This window comes from Chionomys nivalis, chromosome 18 (assembly GCF_950005125.1).
Source record: "Chionomys nivalis chromosome 18, mChiNiv1.1, whole genome shotgun sequence".
Taxonomy (NCBI): domain Eukaryota; kingdom Metazoa; phylum Chordata; class Mammalia; order Rodentia; family Cricetidae; genus Chionomys; species Chionomys nivalis.
In genome coordinates, this window is record NC_080103.1 from 12,400,481 (window position 1) to 12,428,336 (window position 27,856).

Below are 27,856 nucleotides of genomic sequence, written 5' to 3' on the forward strand. Positions count from 1 at the left end.
ACTGCTCCTTGGTTCGTAAACAGGTTCACCTCTTCAGTACCAGAGATGTTGTTCACCCCTCACTTCTAAGGAGAACTGAAGTTTTTATCTCCTGCTGTGGCCGTTCTGTGATCCACTTCCTTTCTGCAATCTTTCCGCCCCTACCAAGACACAGCTGTCCTGCAGTTGGGCGAGTTTTTCCTGGCTCATGATGGTTTCTTTCATCTTGTCAGAGCAGAAATAGGGCCTTGCGGGGAACTAGGGTTTGTACTCAGGGAGCCTTGGGCAGACTACCTGAGATAAGACACAAACACACACACACACACACACACACACACACACACACACGGGGATGCCAGATAGCAGCACACGTCTTTCATATTCTTATATCCTTATTCTAGGAACTGGAGCAGAAATAAGAAGCAAAGGAAAACAATTACTTTATACACGGCTTGCTTTAATAGCCATCAGAAAGACTGCAGAGTGTCTTCTCACCTGTCTACACATTACAGCCGGCAACACAAGGCCATAGCAACATATAAATCTATATTATACATTTATACACACACCCACATCCTACGAGCACTGTAAAGACACACAGCCTTCAGGACAAAACAGCCCTCGTCCATGCCATTCAAAGAGGTACTGGTGTGCTGTATGCTAGACATTCGACAGGCTCCATGCGGCCTCCAGTCCCCGATTCCCCTGAGGATTATAAGGGACAGTGCACTTAAGGGAGCCAATTCAACTTGATCATATAAGAAACAGAAGGGGCTAGGCTAAGCAGGGGGCACCTACAAGTCGCCACGTTTGATATGTAGACTCTGGTGTGGTGGTACAGACCAAAGTACTACCTGGCTTGACCCACGGGTCTGGCCTGGGTCAAGAGCAGGTTTGTGAGGGGAGCTTGCTGAGCCCCAGTAGGGTCCAGCAGGGCACTGTCGCCCGAGAGTGTGCTTTTACAACTGTCTGAGGAGCTTCGGTGTTGGGACCACGCATCCCTTTGTGGGCAGCGAGGTCCTGGTTCCCCTGAGTTGGCGGTCTTGAGGACAGATGCTGAGGCAAGAACCAACGGGGCAGGTGCCATGCTGCCGAGGCTGTTTGGAAGCAGTGCCGCAAGGCTCTCTATGCAGTCTACATCAGTTTTGCTTAGTGCTGGGCCCAGTGGGCCTTGGCGAACCATAATCATTGCTGCCAGGATGCCACTCTCCTTCCTGTCTGTCCCATGTGGACACAGCTCTGAGCCCTCTTCTGGACCTTCAGCAGGGGATGGGTGGGACCAGATATTCCTTAGCAGATAGGCAACTGCACAAGACTGGGGCAGGCCCACCCTTCCTGCTGCTTTAAGAACCTCTGGCTTCGCTTCTTGTGTGGCTCCTGGAAGGCAAGGGTCACAAGGCTGAGGTGTGTGACCGAGCCCTGAAGGATTTCACCTGCAGATAAGAGGGAAACAAACCTAGTCAGAGCGAGTGAGCAGTCAGACCCGGCTGGAGTCTGGAGTGAGGGGCAAATGTGCTAGAAACCAAGAGCCTGAGAGCTGGTTAGGAGGGCGAGCACGGGGTGGGGAGTGCTGGCCTGGAGACATTCCTCAGGCCTAGGTTAGAAGGAAGCCTTGCACATTCCCAGATTCCTGCTGCTTCCACCACTGGACTGAGTGGCTGGACCCCAGGAGTCAGTTCATGCTTCAAAGCAAATGGTCCAAAGCAAACAAACAGAAACCAGAGGGGTCTTTATATCTCTCAAGAAAAAAAGCGCTGAGCAAGATACGAACACGCAAAACGAGCCCTCTGTAGAAGGGGGAGGGGTCCAGCAGGAAGGCCTCTGGGTAAGTCCGTGTCCCAGTTATCAGAGAGGGGGTCCAGTCCCCAGGACCTCAGAGATAATCTAAGAAGATTTCTAAGCCAGGTGGTGATGGTGCACACCTTTAATCCCAGCACTCGGGAGGCAGAGGCAGGCGGATCTCTGTAAGTTCGAGTCCAACCTGGTCTACAAGAACTAGTTCTAGGATAGGCTCCAAAGCTACAGAGAAACCCTGTCTCTAAAAACAAAAACAAAAACAAAACAAAAACACAAACAAACAAAAAAAAAAAAAGAAAAAAGAAGAGTCTACCATTATAGACTTGGGGCAGCAGGCTCACAGAGGAGGGGCCAGCCAAAGCCACACAGCCAGTTAGTGACAGGCCTTGGGACTAAGTTAGGCCCAGGCCTGTGACACTCCACAGGGGCCTAGGAACTAGAGAGGGGAGCTTCCACAGGCTGAGCCAGTGGTGCCAGAGGCCACTGGGTCGGTTACCTTTGCTGGGACAGGAATATGGCTGTACAGAGGCAATCTTGTAAGGGCCGTGCTACAGAGGCTCGGGAAAGAAAGGAGTCGGCAGAGAAGAATTAGACCAAGACAAAAGAGTGAGCTACACCACGGCCCAACCCCCTTGCGTGCGGGCAGACACTGTGGCAGACGCAATGAGGAACTTTCTGGGCAGAGACTGGGCTTCTCTGGCCGTGTCAAGTCTATATTCAGAGAATAGGTTCTGATTTCGAAGCCACATCATATACACACAGTTTTCCCTCACACTGCTTCCCGGGGGAGGGCCGGCACTTCGCATTTGAGGTAACTGGAGAACACCTGCCAGGGATAGACATCGTTCCCCTTAGTGGGCAGGCTTTATTTTCAAGTTCTCTCTAGATCCATGAGACTAAATCAAGATCATCCGGGACCTTTAAAGGCAAGGATACTCCCAACCTTGCAGCAATCATGGCGGCGGGGGGGGGGGGGGGGGGGGGGGGGAGGCAATTTGTAAGGTTCTGTCTACGGTGTTTTTATTTTCCACAGAGCCTTTTAGGGAACTGGGCCGGCCGTGCACAACTGGCCTCCGAGGCAAATTCCAAATGTCCCTGCCCTCAGGGGTCACCTGTGCTTTGCTTCCCAGCCTCCTCACCCCATAAAAAGGACAAAGAGCTTCAGTGAAAGGGAGAGAGGGAAACAAGATGAGGGCAAGCAGAGGGGCTGAGGAGCAAGGTAGGGTTGGGTTTGCTGGGGAGCCATGGTCTACGCCAGACCAGAAAGCTCTCAGAATATCAGAGCTAGCCAGGGGCCCCACAGACACTTGGCCGGAGTGGTGGGTCAAGGACAGGCTCTCTGGTTAAGTGGTGCAGTGTTGCCTTTACCTCTAAGTTAGTCCGTGCTTTCTTCAAGACATCATGGGTCCTGGTCACTACAAACATAAAACGGCCCCACAATATGGAAGTTACCAGTTGAGTCTGACTCGCTTGGCACATGCATCCTAAACCACTTTCTCTGCCACTCAGCGTGTGTGGTCTGTTGCTAGCCACACCCCTTCCCTCTGTACCCACCATTGCTCACCAGTGTCCCCCAACCCCCCAAAATTCCCGAGTCCCTCTGGTCACTATTCATCAGCTGCAAGGTCGGGTGTCTTGGAAGAGCCCTCCCCACGGGTCCTTCAGGGACACCTACGGTGGTTCACGATGTACTGTTCCATGATCTTCTTCTTCTGCTTAGCCGTCTTCAGACGCTCGTTAGTTCTCTGGAGGAGCTGTTCCTGTTGGGACACTTGGGCTCGCAGATCCAGGAGTTCCTTCTCTATCAACCGTCCCTGAGGAGGAGAGATAGACTCAGACAATCCCCCTACGGCTGAACGCACGCTATGCTCGCGATGGTCGAGTAGAACGCTACCGTTTTCTCAGTCTTTTTGTATTGAATTCCCTCCTTTAAAACCCCTCAAACCTTAGCCAGGCAATGATGAGATACACCTTTAATACCAATGCTGAGGCAGATGGATCCCTGAGTTCAAGGCCAGCCTAGTCTACAGAGTGAGTTCCAGGACACAGATATGCAGAGAAACCCTGTCTCGAGAAAAATAAAATAAGGCAAAACGAACAAACAATATCAAAATTCTCAAACCCCAACTGGAGACAGCTGAGGACCAGGACACCAGAGAGGCATGGAAAAGCCTGCTGGAGAGAGAGCCTCTTTCTAGGTCAGCACTAAATCTCAAATGCAAGCAAGTACTCTGTTTGGTCCTGTAGAATTTCCTTAACTCCTCATTGTAAGTGACACTTAGGGGTTCAGGGATATTCTATCTGAAGAGATGGGGCTGGCCAGAGAACAATGGAAAACTTTCCAAATGTCTGCCACTGTGGAGACATGAAAGCACCTTGGATTAGCATATCTGGGTCCACAGACATCAGGAACAGTTATTGCAGCTGCAATACCGCCGTGTAAGAGTCTGCCAACCACAGCCCGCCAGAGAGACAAGCAGACCCCAGGAGGTGGCTGGCTTCCCCAGGCCTGACCCAGAGACACAAACTTTAAAAGCTGCTGAGACTCCAGACCACGGCTAAAAGAGGCTCTCATGTTCATGGTGACAGTCTATAATCTCTTGGCCAGGCGGACCTTAGGGGTGGAGGAAGAGCGCCATATTGTCAACAGGTCTCTTGATCAGCTCAAACGTCAAGGTACAAGACCTGGAAATATCTGAAGCTGAAGGGGTTGGGAGCAGGGCCATACTGGCATGGAAAAGGCAGGTTTCAACCAACCAAGACCCAGCCTCTTACCTCTTTGCCTACCAGTCCTGGCCCAGGCGAGCTTGGCAAGGCTGCTCTCCAGAACATGGTGAGGAGAGATGCGGACTCTTCTAGGGTGTGGCTCAGAGCACTGGCACTGCTCCGCAGCTCCCGGACACTTTTGTTACCTGGTACCTGGGGAAAGAGGACAGGTAGCCATGGATCTCCCAGGAACTGGGGCATCCCATCACTCCCAGCACAGGGCTCAAGCATCCCGTGTGAACGAGCCCAGCACACAGGCCTGCTGCTACCCTGGCTTTACCCTACAGTTCCAGGACACTGGTCTCTGCCTGGAACCCTTCTTGTGTTCCATCCTCTATGAAACTGTGCCTTGCTTGTCTGAAATGCAATTACAGACGATCATTCCTCACACCGTGCCTGTCACACCCTTTTGTGCATAGCAACAAGAAACTCCATCTTGCTCTTTGGTAGAAGGTCCTTATGGACAAGGCTGTCCTATGCAGGCACCCACGAGTGGCCAGTGTCTCAAACAACATCGCCACTTGTGCCTGCTCCCTCTTAACAACTGAGCACACCGAAGAGCTTCGCTGGCTGCCTCCCCTCCTGTGCTCATTCTGAACAGGGTATTAAGTGCACACCCTTCCTATACATGAGTTTGTGTGGCTGCCTGTCCACCGGATTGACTGTAATCTATCTAGGCGTGGCTTTATGCCAGCATTCCTAATCTGTATAAGCTACCAAAGTTGCTAAAAAACAGTGCATGGCATGTCAACATTTTACAAGTGCCCTATTATAAAACATAGGGTTTTCTGGGGCTCTCAGTCAAAGCATCAAGTTACCCTGATCTGTGGCAGAGTGAAGATGGGAGACAGGAAAGAGATTCTGGCTGAATAAACCCAAATCACTTGCCAGTGGCGGGGTGATGTAAACCGCGAAAGGAAGGACTGTGCAAAGAGAGTCCCTAAGAGTGTCAGGTTCTCACCTCTGTGCCCTGAGCCTCAGGGCCAAGGATGTTGCATGCTGGCCTTGCAAGAGACAGTATCTTTTGGACCAGGAGCTTGCCTTGCCCGATCTGCTGCTGTAGAGCACTGTAGTCATCCACGTGGCCAATGACGTGTCGGCCATGTTTGTTGGCAAAGGCGCCATCAATAGCATCGCCCTCCAACTTGGGAGGGTCCTTCATTGCTGCAGAGTCATCTGAACCTAGCTCTGACGAAGAAACAAAATAGAGTCCATTGTTTTCCCTAACAACAACTTCAGTTCACTTGACTCCAAAGGGACAATGAAAGAGGGAAGAAGCAAATCAGCCTTCAATAACACAGGATGGTAGAGTTCACAGAGCAATCTACGTTGACATAGTTATAATTAATCTTGTGTCACTTTGTTAGACACATCCGAGCTGTGGTAGTGCTGTCACCAGACAGAATTTGGAATTGTCTGGGAGGTGGGCTTCTAGGAATGCCTGCTGTATACCATTTTGATGGCATTAACTTATGTGGGAAGACACAGTTGTAGCTGAACCATTCCCTAGACAGGGTATCCTGAGCTGGATGAAGTGGAGGATGATGGGGAACCTCCTTCAGCCAATGACCTTTAAGAGGCTGGGGAATGATTTTTTGGGTACCCAGAGAAAACTGCTGCCCACCTAGCTCTCGCTCTCTTGTTCCTACACTCCATACCTTGAGGTTGGACCCCCATTCCTGTTACGTGAGTTTTTCCCTTACAATAAAGGATAACCTTGGAATCTTTTGGAGTTAGCTTGGGATTATTTGACTCACATTTTCCACCCCTCCCCACCCCCACTGTGATGCATTCAGCTTCAGGAGAAGGCATGCCAAGCACTGGCATACATGTGTTCACTGCTCTCTGATTCTGGTGCCAGATGCTATGTGACCAGCTCTGCTAAGCACCCAGAACTTCCTTGCCATGATGGGGGTATAACCTGCAGCTGTGAGCCAGAAGCACCCCTTTCTCACTCACACCGCTTTTCTCTGGAAACTTGGTCAAAACAACAAAAAAGATGCTGTGACATTTTCACCAGGTGAAACATGCAGAATAAATACTGTCAGTGAGCAAGTGTCTGGGTAAAGGATGACCCGGAAGTGAAACAGCTGGATACAGAGGAACCCCACTAGAACAGAGCAATGAGGGGACAAGAAAGGAAAACCAGAGCGGCAGGGAAAGTACAGGGAAGAGAAAGGCAGAGGACAGTGCACCCACAGGAGCCCGAGACAGACCTCTAGACACAGGGGCTGCCTGTCCCGAGAGTCAGCCAAGGGTTGTCTGCATCAATAGCTTTCCATCATCATCTGAGTCTTTTCATTGCTGTATTTACCATTTGTCCTGGTGATGGTGGCAGCATCTGAGTCAGGAACGGAGCAACAGGAGCTGGGGAGGACCGTGGTGAGAGAACTCAAGCCAACATCCCGGACTGGAGGGGAAGCAGTAGAACCTAGGAAACAAAACAGCCGCCATGTCAGGTCTGCCCACATGCTACACACTGAGCCATATGGCACACGCATGATCTCAGAAAACTAGCACCCATAGGCCACAAAGTATTTCGTGTGCACTCCTGAGCAGGGTATGGTTCAGAGAATGTCATTACTAGTTGAAAAGATTGGTAGGCATTTTATAAGCCCAATTTTGGATATAATTGTCATGTAGAATCTAGTACAATGCCTTGAATGGAATATGGTTATGCAGAAATGTACATAGTATGGATGTTACATATGGAGTAAGGGCAGAGAGAGAAGCTCAGTGGGAGAGCGCTTTCCCCAGTCAGCAGACTGGTTATCATCCTGTCCACTAGCGCAGCAGAGTCCAGTCCACTGTTCCTGATTGCCCCCAGGCGCCTGATCCTGGCTCCTAGCCCGAGTGACCCTTGTTTGTCTATTAAATGTCTTGGGACTCCATTTTCTCGTGGGAAATACAGAGATGGGTAAAATGCCCTATTTCAGTGAAATTGTATATTTGAAGACCCCTGGTAAATTCTAAAGCACTATATACATAGGAGGAGCCAATTCTTTTTGTTCCAGACCCTTGGCAATTACTAAATGCTACAGATAACCATACATGCCATTTCTTATCAGTCCCATTTTCAAGTGGAGTAAGCTAAGGGTCAAACATTTGAGAGTATAGATATTTTGTCCCAAGTGGATAACCTGAAAGTAGCAAACTTGGAACATGGAGGCGGGCCTGATCCTGAATCCCGGGTTGTCACTCATGAGACCTGTGAAAACATGTCCTGTCTCCGCCTGAGCGGGCAGAGCAGTTCAGCAGGACGGTCCCTTGTGCCGCAGACATCTCCCCGGGAGGGAGCTTCTGCTCCCCTCTCTTTTGTACCTTGAAAGAGAGGCTGTGTGTGTGCAGGCTCCATGTCAGCGGAGACATTCTGGCCGACTGAGGAGGGGCTGAGAGTGGCTTTGTCAGCACCACGATCCAGCTGCTGTTCCAGCTGCAGTCGTAGACCGTTGTTCACTTGGATGATCTGCTCCAACTGGGCTCTCAGGGCCCGTATCTCCGCGACCAGGTAGCTCAACTCACCGGGGACTTGGCAACAGGAATCTAGGCTGAAAGCTGAAAGAAGGGGGTGGGGGGACTAGCATTACTGACCATGGATTTCCATGTAATAGAAGGCTTCTCTGTGACATTCCTTCCTGCCAAGGGCCCCACTGGAGGCTTGGGGGCTTGGCCACGGGTCTGTGAGACACAACCATTCTCATAGGGCACCAGGAGCAGAGCTGGGTGGTCTGTAATGAGCTTGGAATTCCCCTGAGGGTCACATTAGTCAAGCATGCCTATGGGCATTTGGACTGGCAGATGAGAATCAGCATACTTGTGTCCCCTGCAGGCTCTAAAGCAGGTCAGCACTGAACTGGAGAAGACTGGGGGGGGAGGGATTTGATGAATGCCATATTCAGAGAGGAAAAGCAGGAACACATAGGCCTCTTGGCAACAGGAGAAGGGAAGGCAGGAACCTTAGACCTGAGCCCAGAATTCCTAGGTGAATGTCCAGCTTCTTCACACTTCTCATCCACGCTTTACCACATGGAAGGTAACTTACCACATGTACTTCCACATGCAAGAATAAAGAGAGCTAATAAACAGCTCAGAATTGGACATTTCTTACCGGAAGACCTGAGAGCCACTTATATGTTGCAAGATAGAATTAGTTTTGGATTTTACCAAGACTACCTGTCCTGCTACATCTAGCTCACAGCTCACAATTCTCTCTGCCATGAGCTATGTGAACATCCAAGCAGAGAGAGAATGAATATTTTGAGTATGTTTGTCATCAAATGAATACATGGAAGAACCTATGATTTAGCTACCTCGCTGGATTCAGACATTCAAAATCAGGAATTGTGGAGCATTAGTGGATTTGAAATGAGCTCAGGAACACCTGTGCACCAAGAGAACCGCAGGAGAGGATGTACGCGCACTGTATGTTGTATGCACGGGGGGGGGGGGGGGGGGGCGAGGATCAGGATGAAGTCGCTTCGTAGATACAGGTTCTATTACACTTTCTCTTCCCCTGGTTCCAAATTCGTTTGCTTTTGGAAAAACCTTCGCTCGCCGCCCTTTATCTTCCCAATAGCACTGTATCTTTTTTAATAATTTTTAAATTTTGAGATTATAATACAGTTACATCATTTCTCTCCTTCCCTTTCTTCCTTCCAATTCCTCTCGTGTGACCCACCCCCTCCAGTTCACGGCCTGGTGGTTGTCATGCACACGCATGCTCTGTTTGGCTCCCATACTTGTCCTTATCTGTCCATGTTTTCAGAGCTGACCCTTTGATGTTGGATAACCAGTTGGCAGGCTCTTCCCTGGGGAAGACTCTTTCTCCCTCTTTCAGCATTCCTTAGCTGCCTGTGGCTCTCTGTTCAGGGCTGAGGCCTCATGACTTTCTCCCTTCCATAGCATTTGGGTACTTTATCTCCTCAACTGAACCTTATCTCTTCACCTAGAAAAGTTTCTGTATTCATCCATGAGGCTCCCCAGATAAAGGTCTCCTAACTCTAGTATGTCCCACCAAACTACATCTTTTTTTAAAATTTCATTTTTTATTGCTTTTATTGATCTATATATTTTTCTCTGCTCCCCTCCCTTCCACTCCCCTCCTCTTCTACCCTCTCTCGTGGTTTCCATGCTCCCAATTTACTCAGGAGATCTTGTCTTTTTCTACATCCTGTGTAGTTTAGATCCATGTATGTCTCTCTTAGGGTCCTCATTGTTGTCTAGGTTCTCTAGGATTGTGATTTGTAGGCTGGTTTTTCTTTGCTTTATGTCTAAAAGCCAATTATGAGCGAGTACATATGATATTTGTTTTTCTGGGTCTGGGTTACCTCACTCCATATGATGTTTTCTAGATCCATCCATTTGCCCGCAAGTTTTAAGATGTCATTATTTCCAAACTGCATCCTAAAACTCTGTTTTCAACATGGAGCTATCTTCCTTGAAAGTAAACCCTGGTCTTGATCTTTACCCTTTCCACCCCCTGACTTCACACTCCTCTAGTACTAAGGGGCTCCCGCAGGCAGAAGGACCCACTGCACCCCAGCTCTGGACTTCAGCCATTCATTTAGTGAGTTCCCTATACTTCAAAGTTCTAATTTATTTTCTCTTCAGCAAATTAAGGCGCTAGATCCAGCTTTAAGAAATTCAGTTTTGGGCTGCTGATGGAGCACACCTTTAATCCCAGCACTCAGGAGGCAGAGGCAGGCAGATTTCTGTGAGACTGAGGCCAGTCTAGAAGGAAGGACAGGAAGGAGGGAGGGAGGGAGGGAGGGAGGGAAGGAGGGAAGGAGGGAAGGAGTGAAGGAGGGAAAAAGGAAGGTTCTTTGGATAAAGTCAGACCACTGTGATCCTGATCCCTTATAGGAAGATAAGGCCTATAAGGCCAAGGGATGAGCCAACCTGGAGTCTGCCTGAGGGCCTAGCAACAGTTCCTGTCCTGATAATGGCCTAGCCAATGATTGACCAGCACACAATATCAACAATGGGAACTCAGCCTGGGTGCTGGGAGGAGGGTATAGAAGGCTCTCCCCCATGCTGAATAAATGAGTCTGCTTTGCCACTTACCTGACTCCGGGGGGTCTGTGCCATTGACTCTGTGCCTTCTTACCCCTTCCCTAAGGGAGCCCCTGCCTTCATTGTGCACCCCATGGTGCCAAGTACCCCACAAACTAGCTGCATATAAGATGTGGCCTCACCTCATGGACATCTCATCCACACCACCACAGTTTCAGGGTGAGTGGGGCTCTCAACAGCCTTTGCCCTACACTGTCCTTGTATAAAAAAGATTCTACCAACTTGCCTGCCTTCAAAACCACGAGCAGCCTCAGCGTCAGGCTTCCCCGTTCCATGCTTTCGCCATGATGCTTTTCTTCAAGGCTGAAGATTTAAGTGTTTGTCTTTGCTGATCATATTACCTGATGTCAGCCCTGTGATTATCTGCTTATAACATAACTCGTTATACCTTTCTCCATTAGCCCATTTTATATTATGTGGGCCCTATTATAACCTGTTATAACTCATTAACATAATGTAACTCAGGCCTTTCTCCATCTGAGTAGGGAAACATACTTGAAAAAACTGCTCAGTAAGTACCTAATATTTAAACCTAGACTTGAAATGTAAGACCTGTTAGTGGTATTTCATTAGGTATTGTTTTTCCTTTGGTTTTGAGTCAGTTTCTCCCTGTGGGAAGGGAGGAGGGTAGACGCCCATTGCCCAGGCTGCCATGTTTTTACCACATTTAAAATCTTTTCAGATGGTGACAGCCTGAGGACATTACTTCATTAAAACAAAAACATGCTATAATCTTACCTTTATTAGATTGTCTTTGACTATTTAAGTGGGTGAAGTGTGATCCTTGGGGTCTGTCCTTAAGGGCATCCAGGCTTGGCCCACTCTTGTCAACAGCCCCCCACCCTTGGGCTTGGCAGAGAAGAGGCAGAGGGTCCTCGTACCTTTCATGCCCGTCTTAGGGTTTCCGTAGAGTGACTCGTAGATCTGGAGCTCTGACTGCAGGGAGGCCGAGAGCTGCTGCTTCTCTTCACACTGCTGTTGCAGGAAAGCCAGCTTGTGCTGCAGCCTGCCAAGGAGAGGCAAGAGTTCACCGAGTCTGTGGAGGACATGAGCTGTGAGCCAGCCTGTGCCTGAGGCATCTTAGCCCGGGGTATCAACTCTGGGGTGGAGTGGGCTGGCCAGCACTTTCACTTAGCAGAGTCTGGGGCAGGTCAAGCAAATTAGCTTGAAGTCCAAGCATCAGCTCCCTTTGCTGGCAGCAGTGAAATCACCTCACAGGTCTCTCGCTGACTCTACAGTGTTTTCCATGCTGACAGGCAGGCACGGGGCTCCTACTGGCATAGCAATTTAGAGCATTTGGAGAAAGTGATGCCCTGTATGTAACAGGAAGCATGGGAATACTCTCTCCTGCCGGTCTCCAACAGACCGAAACCTTCGTAACAGGACTTCACCTCTCTACCTTGGAATGCCAAAAGTTATTCTTTTTGCTCAAAGTGGAGTCTTCCTTTTGCTCTAAGTGACCAGTGTGGCAGTAATAGCAAGGGGAGTCGGTTTTCCAAAGGAAGAAACCACTGTTTTGTCAATCTCACTTCTGCACTGAAAGTGGGCCTTCCTTATCAAGGCCCCGCCTACCTGGAGTCCTTTTCCTGGAGGGATAGCCTCTCTTCCCGGAAGTGCAAGATCTCTTCCTGCTTCTCCTGCAAGTCTTCCAGCAGCTGCTGCCGCTCAGCCTTCTGCTGCTCCAGCTCCCTCTCCAGCTCCTGAAGCTGGGCTTGAGAGGTGAGCAGAGCCTCCTGCAGGCGCTCCACTTCCTGGGAGTGTCCTAGTGAGTGGGACACAGGGGTAGTTACGTCATGGAGGAAAGCTCAGCAGAAAGGCAAACCCCAAATATATGTGAGGCCGGGCGAAGAAAAGTCCCGTGGCGGGGGCAGTCTGGCTTAGCGGACCCCACATCCTGCGGGGTGGGGGTCTCTTTCCTAGTGGTGTCTGACCCTCTGTGTAAGCACACCTGCCCTTGCTCTGAGGGAAGGCAGTGTGTTCCTAAAGGCCAGTGTTTTCTAGGCACCCACAGCAGCTGCTCAACTCCCTACCTGCAATCTTATCAAAGACCAGCACTGATTTCTTGCTTATGATTTTCAGAATATATTTTTGTCCTCATCTTGAAAATTAGGAGATTTGGTATTCTGGCCATGTGACATCCTTGAAGAGGATCTACGGGGACTCTTCATCTGAGGCTAGTTCATGACAATAAGTGTATCCATCTCTTACTATGTCTCAGCGGTGAGGCTGGTCTCCTCTCCCAACGTGCTCTGGAAGGTTAATCTCTCTGCCTCCCCTCATCCATCAACCTTAGTTGTGTTCTGGGCCTTGCCTCTCAAATCTCCTTGTACTGGAGAAATACCTCTTCTTGCCTTTTGCCTCTATAAGGATTCCTTCATTCTGGACTTAATACTTTCATATATTGTTCTTAGACTTTTAATAGCCATTCAACAGATATTTGTAAATAAAAATAATGTGTTACTAGTCAGACATTGGTTTAATAGGATCAATTAATACTAAAGTAATTTACCTCCCAGGCCACATGGGAAATGATGCCCACTTATAGATGATGATTAAGTAGGGTTGGAAAAGCTTTAGAGGACATGGAGTGACAGGAGGACCACCGGAGAGCATCCCTAAGTGAGGGAGGTAATGAGAAGGCCGAGGAATGGAGAACAGGACCCAGACAGCTGCCGACAGCTGTACTGGTCTGGAGGCACATGAGAGATTACAGATGCGTATGTTTTCTGCTGTGGATCCCAGTATCTGTTGAGCAGGTGGAAGGGGGCAGATTCCAAACCGACAAGACAGCTGGTTAGACAGCTAGCTGAATGGATGTAGCGGGCTTTCAAAAGGCATGGACTTCCTAGAACCATTCAGTCCCAGAACCTAGCAGCCTAAGGGCCAGGGTTGGGATCTCTTAGGGCACTGGTTCTCAACTTCCTAATGCTGCAACCCTTTCATACAGTTCCTCGTGTTGTAGTGATTCCAACCATAAAATTATTTTCGTTGCTACTTTATAGCTGTAATTTTGCTACCACAATGTAAATATCTGTGTTTTCTGATGGTCTTTAATGACCCTCATGAAAGGCTTGTTTGACCCACCAAAGGAGTCATAACTCACACATTGAGAACCACTGTCTTAGGAAATAGCCCTTTATAGACAGATCAGTAATGCAAATCTTGGACTGGTAAATCTGGGTAGCTGTGCCATCAGCCTTCTCTTTGCTTTTCCAGCTGGTGATCGTCCTGGCCGGGGTATTCACAGACCTAGGAGGAGCTGTAGCTTGTGATTTTGCACAACCCACCTCTGGAAGCGTGACTGAGCTGAGCCTGCAGGCTTTGGTTTTCTTCCCTTAGGGCTCTGTTTTCATTGTACAGTTGAGGCATGGACTCCGGGCTTTGACTGTAGAAGTGAGAGGTGGAGCCTGTCCCAGAAAACACACGTATGTCCCATGTAACAGATGCTTTTCCGTTCCCCCCAAAATCCACTGTCCTGACCCAGCAGAAATCTGTGAGCCTCAAGGTATGGGATTAACTTGAGCACAGTGGCTGATACAGAGTGTACGTGTTCCTTCTCAGAGCATGCATTCTTGTGTGCACCTAGCATGTGCAGGCATTACAATTGTGTAGGAAGCTTCTTCTCCCTCACTGACTGAGGTTGCTGTGTGGAAGGGCCAATCGCATATATGAAGGGTGACCTCCAGATGACAGCATTGGCAGGGGCGGGGGTGGGGGCAGAGGTGGGACTAATGGCCTCCTAAGTGAAGTGGGTGGGAGTGGCTCTTCATGAGCCTGGCTCTACTGCTTACCAGTCACAAGGACTCAGAGAACCAGTCGGGTACATAGAGATTAGGGACAAGAGGCCAGAGAAAGTCAGTCTCTGAACTCAGACACATCCGACAATACTGTGACAACCAGGTGAAGGAAAGGGCATTGGAGGGCTTAGAAAGCTGTGGAGCTCTGCCTGGGGACTGTCGCCTCAGTCGGGACAGAGGCTGGGCCTCGCCTACCGCTTTCCCGGGCTGTGGAGCTCAGCCTGTGTTGCAGCTGTTCCCGCAGCCGGTCGTTGACACAAATGGACTCCTCCAGGCGCTGGCGTAGGTTCCGGATCTCACCGAGATGCTCTTCCAACAGGTCGGCCCCTGCAACCATCCCGGGAAAAGGCAGAAACTAGAACGCCGGCTGCTAGGGTAGCTGAGCTCTGCCAGGGCATGTTCAGTCTGGCCCTAATGTCGCCTTTGTAGCTTTGCTTAAGAAGAAGGGAACTCCTCAAGCACAGGATGGCCCCTTGCTAAGGAGAGCCCACAGACCGCCATCCACAGTAAAAAGGGAGCTATGTATCACTTAGAAAGTAACTGACAGTTGGGGCAGTTAAGGGCACTGACTCTTCTTCTAGAAGACCTGGATTCCATCCCCAGCACCCACACGGTAGCCCACAACTGTCTTCTTTATTTTAATTTTTTAAAATTGATTTTTATGGAGCTTTACATTTTTCTGTGCTCCCCTCCTGCCCACAACTGTCTTAACTTCGGTTCCAGGGGCCCCGACACCCACGGCAAAACACCAACACATATAAAAAAGAAATTAAAAAATAACAAAATAACTGACAACCCTAACTGACCTGGCAAGGTGTGCCCACCTCTTGGGTGTGGTTTGGGGGTGACAGAGAAGGTCTTACTGTCCTTTCAGCCCCTTTACTCTTACTGATATATGATTTGACAGTTTTCAGCAAAATCCATCCTTTCCCACCCAAAGAAAAGCCCTAAGGTAAAAACCACATGTCCTGGGACTGGAGAGATAGATCAGCTGTTAAGAGGTCCTGAGTTCAATTCCTAGCAACCACATGATGGCTCACCACCATCTGTAAGATCTGGTGCCCTCTTTTGGTGTACAGAAATACATGGAGGCAGAACACTATGTACACAATAAATGAATAAATTAAAAAAAACCCCACATGTCCTCAATCTACCTATCAAGCTAGGGACCAATGCTTGAGGCTTCCCTGCATCACTTTTACTAAGCAGGAATAAGGAGTCCCCTGCATGGCTCTAGGACCCAGAAGAAGTTCTCTCCAGTTACAAGCAGACCCTTTCACTTTGGGTTATCTCTTGGAAATTCAGTTTCCTACTGTGGGAACTAAGCTCCATCGTGCTATTTGCCCCCTGAGTTACACCCCTCCACTTGGTGTGATGGGGTTTTGTGCACAGGACATATTTGAGGGATGGAGAAGTTGTATCCTGTCTATATTTCCCTTCTGAAGAAGCAAGTCCCGGGTCTGTGTGTTACCTGTGGGTTTGGAGTTAAGCTGATACAATGAGGAGCCTGAGGACAGGTCCCCAGAGATGCTTCCTTTCTGAGGCCTCATCAAGTCCCACTGGCCGCTGCCACCCAGGTAGCTAGGCTCTGGGATTCTGCCCAGCTCTATGATGCCCCTTGTAGGAGAGTGGGGCTGAGCGGGGTTGAGGTAGCGGGAAGAGCTAGCTTCTGGATGGCTGCTCAGCTGTGTAGCCGTGGAGGCAGGAGGAGCCATGCTAACACCTGGACAGAAACACAAGGGAGAAACGAACGGTATCAGAAGCCAAGAACTGTGAGGGCATTGAGAGCACTGAGAAGAGAGAGACTAGCGGTGGACATGGGAGATGTCGGTAACCCAGTTCATCGCAGGGTATCAGTTCGGTGAAAACTCAAAACCTTAAGCCTGACTGTCCCCATCTGCGTTTCCTAGAGTGAGACGCCAAGAGGCAAAGGATAATGAGAGATCTGAAATCACTTGGGCATGCAAAGGAAAAGCTCAGGGCTCCTTTTCTGAGTCCTACTGACAGGTCCTCATGATAGAACTCAGGAAAGTTCTGGAAGTAGGAGTCATTCCAAAGTTAGGGGTAAAGAATGTGGTGGGCTCTCTGACTGGTCACACCTACAAACGGGAGTATGTGTCTGCCTGCATTTGCCATCCCCAGAGCTAAACGTTAGTCACTCTTTGCATGCCTCCTTCAGGGAGACGGGTATAAAATCCAGTTAGATTTTTCCAGATTAAAGAACTCTTTGCTTGGGTTGGGAAAACCCTGTAAGGAAAGTTGTGATTTGAATTCCCCACCCCCGCCCCAAGATTTGACAAAACTACAGTGTGTCATCCAACCTTAAAGAATCAACAAACATGTTCCAAGGAGGATGCTGGGACCTCTTCTTTCCTAGGATACTTTCAGAGACCCTATGTGACCACAGGTGTCTCCTTGAGCGTCTTAAGCAGTGGCAAGGGTTCAGTGATGTCCTGTCCTGTGCAGCCTGTGTCTGACCTCTCTAAGGGAGTGTCTGAAAGGAAAGTCCCAATGCAGAGTTTCTATTTCTGCTTTTGTTTTTAAAGTCTAGATTGGGGAGTGGGCGCAAAGAGGAGCATAGGACCACAGTTTAGACCATGTGGTAGGTTGGTTTCTTCTAATGATTATCAACACGGGGCAAATAGACAGGCAACTCCCTCTAAGCAAACAAGGATGAAGAAATGAGTCCATCATTTCCTCCAAGCTGTTCAGACTCGGAGTGAGGATTAGTATAAGGGCCACTGGCCAGCTTTTATCCTTTGTTATAACTGCTTCTCAGATTGGGCTACATGCGAGAATCGCCCGAGGAAATGTAGACACACACACACACAACGTTTTATGCACAGGAGTCTCCTATTCTTTAATGAAGATCTGTTGACAACCATGAAAAGACAAAAGGAAAAGGACAGAGGGAAGGAAATGGAAGCCAACGAATGCCATGCCATTTTGACATGGGGCATGTTTGCTGGTGTCATAATTGTTGATGGAACTGTTTTAGGTCCTAAGTCCTAGCCCATCCGTGGGTCTCTAAAGAGAATAAGTGTGGAAAATTACCAGAGTGTTTCCACTGGGTCCAACCCACAGCTCAGGCAGCAGGGCAACTGCACCCTAGTACAAAGGTCTGGGGGGACCAGGATCAGAGTGCAGGTTCCCAGTCCATGCCTTCCACGGGGCAGTGTCCTGGAGTGTTAGCTGCCTGCTCTAACTCGGTGCCCTGCACAGGGCTCTTGTGAGGCTCCGGCAAGACCACAGTCATGCTAGGTGAGCCCTGTACTGATGCTCAAAGGTTTACCCTTAGATTTCAGAGCCCACAGACTTGGCACACTAGATAAATTATCCATTTTCAGGGTTGATTAAAAAGAAGCAGGAGCAGGGGCCCTGATCCAAATGCCCTTAGGGCCTTTATAGATAGAAACTCTTGGCTCTCATCTGTGGTCAGTCAATTCTCTAGGTGTGGAGAATCTTTGTTAATCTCTGGCTCATTCAAGTTCTCTTGCAGGCATAGAATATGACTTCAGGGAAAATTTCAAACCCATCCCAGTTGTCTTTAGAAATCATTACTACAAAGCACTTCTGTTTTCCTACACCTAAAGTGATTCCGTGCATAAACTCTTACAACTAGGCATCCAGTGCAAACACAACAGACCCTTTCTGCGAGCTCTGCAGTCACATGCGCTTAACCAGAGGACAGAATTCACAACAGCTGTTTGTCACGGCCGGTGGTTACGGCTCTATCCATCTACGTGTCCCGTTTCATGTTTTGGGGGGGGAGGGAGAATGAACTTGAACCATAAGGGGGCTCTACCCTGCTCTGCTTCTGAATCTCAACATCATTCTTTGTATTCCAAGCTGATGATATTGGGGATTGAACGTCATTTAGAGCAGTCTGCAGCAAGATATGCAATGACCCCACAAAGCTGTCTATGCACGGGCCACCCTGCCAGGGCAAAGCCTAACTGCTTTATCCTGCCTGCCATTAAGCATTTCCCGGACTTCCAGGGGTTCAGGCTGCCAGACTGTGTTGTGCCTAACTCTGTCCGTGAGCACCAGGTTGAAAGTGTCTGAATCCCTCCTGTAGCTGATGGGACACACCCCAGGGACAACAGCAGCCGCATTTCATACAAGAAGCGAGCATGCTTCCCCTCCATCTGCCACCTGGGACGTGTGCCTAGTTTTCCCTTCACCCCCATCCAGCCAAAGCCATGCAGAGCAACACTGTGTGGGCCGCCACGCATCAGCACACCAAGGCAGCAGTGCTCACTTCTTTCTCCTAGCTGCTTCTGCAGCATCTGCAGCTCCTGTTGAGCCTCGGCCAAGGACACCACCGGTGCCTCACAGCAACCGAGAAGGGGAGGGCCAGAGGGCCTGAAAGGCAGGAAGCTGGGTGGAGCTGAGCGCATTGGTGTCTGGGAAAGGCTAGCCGGCTTAGGTATGCAGTTAAAATGAAAGCCTAGAAATAAAGAGTTAGGGAGAAAGGAGACATTATTAGAGAAAAAAAAAGTAAGAGAAGAAACAGGGGAGACAGATCGTTTCCTGATCAGATGGGGGTCTGTCATGTGGCCAGCACTTAACGTGGTAAGCAAGGCCAAGTGTTATTCCTGAGAAGCAGCCTGGCAGGTGTCTTTGCCAGGCTTGCCTGTATTTATAGCCTCTGCTTAATCCGGAGGCAACTGGCTCCAGAGCAAGTCAGGATGACTATGCTTATTTCCTCAAAGGCCCCGGGATGCTGGTCATAGCGTGTACCAGCCCCAGCCCCTCTCTCTGAGAAAAGACCATCGACTCATCCGGAACTCCTTTTGTGACTGTGTTAGCATCATCCTGAGGGCGGCAGGCTAGACCAGGTATTACTAGTAGGTACAGTGTGGGACTCTGGATTTCTGAAGCTTGTTCCCACCAAAGCAATGTGTTCATTCACAAGATGAGAAACAGCCAAGGTGGCATGGCTGAGATGATAGCTTACAAACCTGTCTGAGAATAATATTTAATATTTTCATTAGCTTAGAAGCTAATAAAATGGGCTTCATTGAGGCATTTTGAAACGTATATGTGATATACTTTGATCGTATATTCCCAGGAGGGTACTGTCTTGTTTTTCTTCCTTCCTTTTCCCAGCCCCTTCTTAAAAGGCTCCACCTCCTATCTTGCATTTTCTTTCCTCCCCCTCCTTTGACAGGATCTTACTATACAGTGCATACCAGCCCCAAGGGCTGGGTTGGAAGTGTGCACCACCACCTCCATACACACAGACTGTCTTAGTGCATAGTGGTAGAATGATAAACTCTTTGAGTAGAACCCAGAAGTTTAATTAAAAAGTCTTTTCCTCCGTGATCCATGTAGTCCACGTGTAGCCAAATCTTTAGAAACACTATGAAAGTCTAGTGTTTTAATCTGTTCCTTTTTTCCAGTGAGGAAAAGGGCAGAAATCAATACTATCCTAAAGAGGAGGTCTTATGTGGAAGACACGGCTACATCTACAATGCATCATTGGTCCCACAGTGCTGATGCTGTTTCGGAGTGATACTGCAGACATACAAACTGCCTAGAGTCCCAGTCCAGACATCATTTAGGAAGGCGCTGTGATGTTAAAACCCCTGACCTCAGGCTCTCTTTGAGCTGAAAGCGTTAGGTAGATTATCGATACTCTGGGTGGAGTAGCCCATCCTCCGTGATCTCAGTCCAGCTGCTGCTCGCTCAGAACCAGAACCACAGAGTCCAGGCTCGGGTGGGAGAACGATTGGGAAGGGTGAAGGGGGCATAAAATAGGACTGTGCTCTGGGGGAATCAGACCTCATCACACACTCCATGGAGGTAGCCAGCCATAGAGAAAGGCGGGGAGTGGGGACTGACCTTTCTCTGCCGTCTCGGAAGCAGAACTGTGAGTGATCAATGAACTACTTCCAGCTATGCTGAGACATGAAAGCTAGTGCCCCCCCTCATTGTCTCCAGGACATGCGCCATGTCCGTACCCGGGACTCCCAACCCATCATAAATCCACCGACGGCAATACAAAAGAAACAGCTCTTAGCTATGGCGTTAGCTGTACCACCTATGCGAAAAGGCATTGTACCAGATAAGTAGGCAGCATGAATGGGATTAACAGATGTGAGTTTCCTTCTGTTCTTTGGCTACTGTAATCCTATAAAAATGTGTGCCTGTTTTCCCCAGGATGAGTTAGAGAAAGAAATGAAGATACTTATTAAAAAAGGGTTAGTCGACTACTAGTCAAAACCAGTTCATAGATCAAGGCTTATTGCAGATTTCTTGTTTTCTAATTTTTAAAAATCACATACAGATGGTGAATGAGACTAGCCTCCCGATTTGCCTAGAATGGAACGGATTTAGGCTTCTACCAGTTTCTACCCTTATCCCTGGAGGAAAACCAAGTCGGCTGCTGGGAGAGCTGGATCTACTGCCCCACTGGCCGTTGCATACCTGGATGGGCCTGGTTGGCATCCTTGGGGAGATTCTGGGGAGTTGGCAAGCTGATGGGGCTGTTGCTGGACTCGACCTTGAGCCCCTGAGATGCACTGGCTGCTGATGGTTTGGAAGACAAGACAGCGGAATGACTCGAATGATGGATGGACTCTACAAAACCCGTGAATGAGAGAAAATGTTTGGTGTACTACGGAGAGCGGGAACCCAGGCCTTATATCATCCTGGAGCACCAGGGCCAGAGGCTGGCTGTTGTGAAATGCCCTAAGGACAAGGGTCATTTGCATTATGCATTTTCTCCTTCAGTAAGGGACCCACCTTTGGGACGACAGAGGGAGTTGAGAACCTGGAAACCCTGAAATTGCCCCCCTGGCAGCATCCGTGAAAGCCCACAGATACTCAGGAGCCACTATGCAGAAACTGCAAGGACTTGAGGCGGTTTTACCTTAAGGAAGGCGGCCCCTCAGATAGATTCAGTGAGCAGTAAAGGCGGGCCACCAGCTTCTCACTTGGGATTATACATCATCATGTACATGATGGCAGAACTCAGAGTGGTAGAATTACTTACAAAGCCAGTGACAGAGCAAGGATTTACCCCATGGGAACCTGTGCTTGGCACTTGGTCCCGGAGCCGTGTTCCATTCAGCCTGATACACAGAGCGGACTATAAGGCCTGGATCCCGAGGTCTCCTCTCGGTCTAGACACAGAGGGTGCCACTCCGATAGTGGAGGCTACCTGAGTGACCAGGCGAAGGCTTCTTGTCCTCATAGTGTGTGTACTCGCTGGCTACATCCATGTCGGAGCAGGATTCCATCTCGTCAGACAGGAAGGAGGTGCTGCTGGCAGAGCGCTGGGAGTCGGAGAGGGTGTGGCTACTGCGGGGTGAGAGGGACCGGGTGTCCAGCTTGGCCTGTAGGACTTCAATCACTTTCTCCTTCTCCTGGAGCTCCCTGCTGAGCCTGGTGGAAAGAAAAGCAGGCCACGGGTGAAACCAAGGTCACCCAGACCGGCTCGTCTTCTCTAGAGCCCATGGGAGACCGGTGTCAGCCACGGGTGCCAAGGTCACCCAGACCAGCTAGTCTTCTCTAGAGCCCATGGGAGACCCACATCAGCCACGGGCGCCATTCTGTACAGAATAGGAAAGCAGCACATCTCGACTGGGTACGGGTGGTGTACATGGATAGACAGCAGTAGCCACACAGTGCCCAGGCCACGTGCCAACAGCAGCAGAGGCACAGCCAGACCTCTAAGGCGCAACTGCTTAATAGGTGGTCCCTAAAACAGTGGCAGTCTGAGGACTATTAGCATCTCCGACAAGTATAAAAATTAAAAGGAAGTCTCCAAAGATGTGGAGCGAACGTTGTCTTGACATCTGAAAGTTGGATAAGTGGCATCATCTCGTTGGCTCATGTGTCTGTGAGAGATGAGAAACAAGACCAAAAAGAACCCCAGACGCCACGGCCTTCACCACAGATATTCTGAGAAGTGCTGACGTGATCTGGGTGTAAACAGTATGCAAAGAGCTCAAACCAGTGAGCACAAATGACCCGTGAGCAGGACCTTCTGAATGTTTGCCCTAAGGCAACACTGTTGCCTTCCTGGGACCAACAAATAACCCCGAGTCAGTCTCTTTGAGTCAGTCTCTTCGTGAGCATTACCAGCTGAATGTTTCCCTAAGGCTACAACTGTTGCCTTCCTGGGACCGACACCATCTCTGCCCCTTTCTCTACATACTGTCACAGAATTCTTTCTCCAAGGAAATAAAGTGACTACTTTATTTCCTGTTAGCTGTCAATAAAGCACAGGGCAGGCCAGCCTAGCAGGAAGTTCATGGGGCATGAGGCGTAGGCAAGGGGAAAGACTCTTGAGACACACATAGCTCATCCATGAGTCAGACTGCTTCTAGCTTACCATGCCTAAAGCATTACTGTGGCAATAAAATTATATCAAAATAAAAGAAAGAATTTGGAAAAAACAGTAAGTGTTCAATGAACAAATGCACTAATCTCATCCAGTTTCCCGTCCTGGTCTGTGCGCTCAGGACCACCCTGCCCGGCTTCCTTTACCAGACTGTCTTCTGAATTACCTGAGGGCCAGCGGCTCAAGCCCAGCCTCTTCTTTCTCACTCTTATGATCCTCTGAAAATCAAATTTAGAGAGTGACACAAGTTAAACAGGTCGCAGATGTACATAGAAAACACAGGTTCCACTAGGGCACAGAATAGTGATTATGCCACACATAAGTTAGGAAGATTATTATCTTTCTTTTTTTATTGATCTTATTGAGCTCATTTTTCTCTGCTCCCCTCCCTGCCTCTCCCCTCCCCTTCAACCCTCTCCCATGGTCCCCATGCTCCCAATTTACTCAGGAGATCTTGTCTTTTTCTACAGGAAGATTATTTTTGAGTGCTCAAATTATGTATGTGTGTGTGCGGGTGTGTGCGGGTGTGTGTGTGTACATGTGTGTGCACGTGTGCACGCTTGGGGAGGCCAGGGGGCAACCTTGGTATTGTTATTATTATATTATTATTATTATTTTGGTTTTCGAGTCAGGGTTTACTCTGTAGCTTTGGAGCCTTTCCTGGAACTTGCTCTTGTAGACCAGGCTGGCCTTGAACTCACAGAGCTCCACCTGCCTCTACCTCCCGAGTGCTGGGATTAAAGGCATAACCTTGGTATTATTGCTCAGATGAACAACCCACCATTTTCTTCCATGTTTTCTGAGACAGTCTCTCACTGAACTGGGACTCACCAGCTAAGCCAGGCTGTCTAGCCAGCATGCCCAGGAGACCCATCTGTCTCTGACTCCTCAGGGCTATGATTTCAAGTGTGTGTTACCATGTGCAGGTGTGCATATGTAGATTCTGGGGACTGAACTCAGGTCTTCTTGCTTGCAAGGCAAGCACTTGCTGACCGAGCTCCTTCCCCAGCCGTGGACTATGTCTTTTTTGTCATTATAAATTAACCATACAAAACAAAGGAGTCATGGTGAGATGGCCACAGACGTACATGAGATCCTTTGATCATAAAGTCCTTCGTGGCTCACACTTATCCTCACCCCTCCTGCACCCCAATAATCGGCCTCCTGCTTCCATGCTCCCTGTTATTAACATCTTGGTTGTCTCCTGGCTCCACTCGTGGGCTAACACCTGTGATAATCCTTAGAGACACAAGCAGGCAGCTCACTGAAGCTCGCCAGGGAGGCTACCCCTGACCTGGCGCTCACAACCATGCCTTTATATGTCCAAATTGGGGCTAAAGATTAAAATATGTTTTATCTCACTGGTCACCAGACCCTTCCCCATCTCTTCTCTGTAATATTCCAGCCTCCACATTCGGTGGCAGCCTGGCTTCTACATACACAGCCGTGCGACCACCAACTCTTACATATCAACCTTCTTTTGTATCAGAGATGACAAGTCCCTTTTCCAGTAGGTGGACCCAAATTCCTAATTTTCCACGTTGACCTCTTGAGTTTGGGTACTATAGGAGCTGTAATGGCTATAATGGCCATGCCTGGTGCTGCTCGTGGGAGTCCTGATTCAGAAATGACCCTCGAGACAGGAAGGACCCTGGGTGCTGGGACAGAATGTGCCATTGTCGGGGACTGGTAGCTACCTGAGCCTAGGACCGTGCCAGTGGCCAACTTACTGGTGCTGAGTTTGCTGGTGAGTCTCTCCGTCAGCTGTCCCCCTTGGGCAAGCTGCTCCCTGAAGCTCTGGCCCAGGTAGTAGTCAATGTCGTTGCTCCTGAGGAGCTCCTCAAAGGATTTTACTGTATCTTTTGCGTGTTGGGTCAGAAGATAACAAATACCCCGTCCTTCTCGGATTTTTTGACGCAGATATGACAGCTCTCGTGCCTGATCCTGGATCAACGAATCGTATTTTCTAGTGCAGGAAAGAGAGGGGAGAGGAGGAATGAGGAAAGAGTGAGTGCTGAGTTATGGGGCTTCCTGAGAGAAACCTCGGTGAGACCACACCTAAGCACCCCCCTGCCTCAGGAATCATACGATCCACGCTGAGAAGCTACGGCACCAAAACGTTTAGGAGGCCGCTGCTCTCAACTCTTCTAGAACGTTCATCATATTCAAAACTAAACCATAAGTTCTGTGAGAGTAAATAAAATCCCACATTTTACATCTCATACAGCTCCAATATAGTGTGGACACACAGTAGATACTCTATAAATATTTAGAAATTTTAAATCCTAAGCGTACAAGATATAGGACTTTATCTTGTATATCAAATACTGTCCGATGCACGAATTTCTTCTATGCTCTGATTTGTGGCAGATGGCCTTTTGTAAACATAATAGTCAGTGTCTCCCATGTCATATGCTCTCCCATGTCATATGCTCTCCCGTGTCATATGTTCTCCCATGTCATATGCTCTCCCGTGTCATGTTCTCCCATGTCATAATGCTCTCCCGTGTCATATGCTCTCCCATGTCATATGTTCTCCCATGTCATATGCTCTCCCGTGTCATATGCTCTCCCATGTCATATGCTCTCCCGTGTCATATGCTCTCCCATGTCATATGCTCTCCCGTGTCATATGTTCTCCCATGTCATATGCTCTCCCATGTCATGTTCTCCCATGTCATATGTTCTCCAATGTCATATGCTCTCCCGTGTCATATGTTCTCCCATGTCATATGCTCTCCTGTGTCATATGCTCTCCCGTGTCATATGTTCTCCAATGTTATATGCTTTCCTGTGTCATATGCTCTCCCGTGTCATATGCTCTCCCATGTCATATGCTCTCCCATGTCATATGTTCTCCCATGTCATATGCTCTCCTGCAGCACAGCTCTGGCAGTCCTCCATCAGCGAAAAAGGTTTATCCTCTGCATGACCCAGTCTGGAAGACGCTGTGACCATGCTAACCTCCATAACACAATGGGAGCATCCTGGTGCCCAGTTGAGGAGTAGCTGCCTGGCAAGCTCTACTGCTGGTCCCCATGAAGCAGCACTGCCAAAGACTATCACACTATGAGAGACCAAAGTCAAAGGAGACATCCTCAAGGACAAAGCCACATGGAGAAAGGGAGAAGCCAGGAGCCGAGGCATGGATAAAAAAGGTCCTTTCAGATCATCCTGGCTACGGATTCCACCTGACAGCAGCCACGTGGGAGAGCCAGCTGAACTGGGTCAGCTTAGAGGACCACGAGAGGTGGTTGGGTCACTCTGTCTTAGACTGGCTCGCTACTTAGCAGTAGAATCAGGACAGAGGCTGGGATGTATGTTCACGCACTATTTTCAGCATAAAGTATTGGTAATCGTGATCATTAAAAATGGCACCGAGAGTTTAATCTCTGTCAGATACTAGAAGCACGTGTAATAGTTCAATTACGTCCAGTAACTGTCCTTGAGATGGAGTCTCTCTTACCTTCCCTTCATAGGTGAGCAAATAGATGTGGGGAGGCTAAAGAGTTTGCCCGGCTTGCAGGTTGCAGAGCTGGGATTTCTAGTCAGGTGTCTGAAATGAGTTTTACCTGTACTGCTTTAACTGTCATGTTTTTTAACATCCGTGACAAGATGTCCCAGAGATCTGCCACCACCACCCATGTGTTGCCGCTTGTCCCTGTGCCTTCCCTCAGCTCAACCACTATTTAACTAAGTATCTTTCTTATCCCCTGGCTGCATTCTTTCTTACAATGGCCAGGGTTGCTGTTCCAAGCACAGACTTAGACATCAATCGAGTGGGGGCCACAAACTGTTCCCCCCTTACCCAGGCCACGAGGCAGACCTCAGTTCCTCAGCCAGCTTCCCCTCTAGTCCAGTTTTGGGGAGCTGGGCCTCCAGCTGGGATACTCTCTGGACGAGACTCTCCAGATCCTTTTTAGCCTGGAGCCCTGGAGGGTAAAAAGCCCCTGTGCCATCAGACAGCCACCCTTCATCCTCATCAGTGGCACTGTGAGGTGAAGAGCCCTCGAGGGCTGTGATGGTTCTCAGCTTCCGAGGTCTCTCCAGACTGGATGAGTAATCACTTGTAGCGGAGAGGGACCGGACCCGGCTCCTGAGGTTCTGGATGACCTTGTTGGCATTCTGGAGCTGGGCTTTCAGATCTCTGATGTCCTTCCTCAGGACAGAGCTGTCGTCCGAATTTCCATGCACCTGGAACTCCTCCTGCCTCCCCGGTTTGTTCTCCAAAGGCTTCTTTGTAGGCGGGCTGACCAGGACAGGGTCCAGGTACCCCTGATCAGAGCACAGCCCCTCCATGAGCACCATGGGCCTCAGACTGTTGTGCTCCTCACACTCTGAAAGAGACAAAGACATCTTCCTGAAGAAAACCTGGAGCCTTCTGCATCTGGGTGACAGTTGTGTAGCTTGGTCTTTTGTGGGACCACTAGCAGTGGGACCAGGACCTGTCCCCAGTGCGTGAGCCGGCTCTTTGGAACCTACTCCCTATGGTGGGGTGTCTCGCCCAGCCTTGACGCAGGGAGGAGGACTTTGGCCTCAACTTGATATGCCACGTTTTGCTGATTCCCAAGGGAGACCTTACCCCATCTGAATGGAGACAGAGGAGAGGAGGATGGGGGAGGGGTGGGTTAAAAGGGAGGTGGGAGAGGAGGGAGGGGAAACTGTGGTTGGTATGTAAAATAAAGAAAAAAAACTTTAAAACTACTGGGTCGTAACCGCATGAAAAGCAGGGCCTAGGAGAACAAGACCTCCAAACAAATCAATGTATTATCACAGCTGTGCCAGGGAGGTGGCAGCCGGCGTGACAGCCACAGTCACCAGTTTACCAGTAAAATGTTGGCCTGAGTATTGTACTAGAATTTATTCATTTCGCTGATATGAGTGGCCAGTGAGTTGGAGAGTTGCTTTATCGCTGGTTTAGCAGGTAAGGAAACCGAGGCACAGAGAAGAAGAGGGTTCGCACCAAGCAGTCCGGAATTTGGATCCCTGTCCCTAACAGCCCCACTACACTGCCTCAGCTTCAAATCTGTAGGAATCCTGTGGTACCCAACAGTCCTTTGTGAATACAAAATAGAAAGTTTTATTCTAAACT

At 49.2% G+C, this 27,856-nt stretch overlaps 1 protein-coding gene across 16 annotated transcripts in view; it reads right to left on the minus strand.

Moving 5' to 3' along the window:
- Positions 1-425: 425 nt before the first annotated feature.
- Positions 426-27,856, minus strand: part of LOC130889281 (myomegalin-like) — a 205,545-nt gene continuing 178,114 nt past the window's right edge. For 3 of the 16 annotated variants that reach the window (XM_057792871.1, XM_057792878.1, XM_057792867.1), the window contains 19 exons: positions 26,573-27,101; positions 24,495-24,730; positions 22,931-22,982; positions 21,580-21,803; positions 20,844-20,996; positions 18,673-18,861; positions 15,883-16,134; positions 14,607-14,738; positions 13,902-14,021; positions 12,187-12,376; positions 11,496-11,620; positions 7,864-8,097; positions 6,857-6,973; positions 5,504-5,730; positions 4,552-4,695; positions 3,452-3,590; positions 3,145-3,191; positions 2,273-2,324; positions 426-1,412 (listed from right to left, as the gene is read on the minus strand). In XM_057792871.1, coding sequence (XP_057648854.1) covers positions 1,270-1,412; positions 2,273-2,324; positions 3,145-3,191; positions 3,452-3,590; positions 4,552-4,695; positions 5,504-5,730; positions 6,857-6,973; positions 7,864-8,097; positions 11,496-11,620; positions 12,187-12,376; positions 13,902-14,021; positions 14,607-14,738; positions 15,883-16,134; positions 18,673-18,861; positions 20,844-20,996; positions 21,580-21,803; positions 22,931-22,982; positions 24,495-24,730; positions 26,573-27,101 — 3,305 coding nt within the window. In that variant the 3' untranslated portion in view covers positions 426-1,269. The other 13 variants (XM_057792882.1, XM_057792883.1, XM_057792870.1 and 10 more) reach the window with 10 other exon arrangements.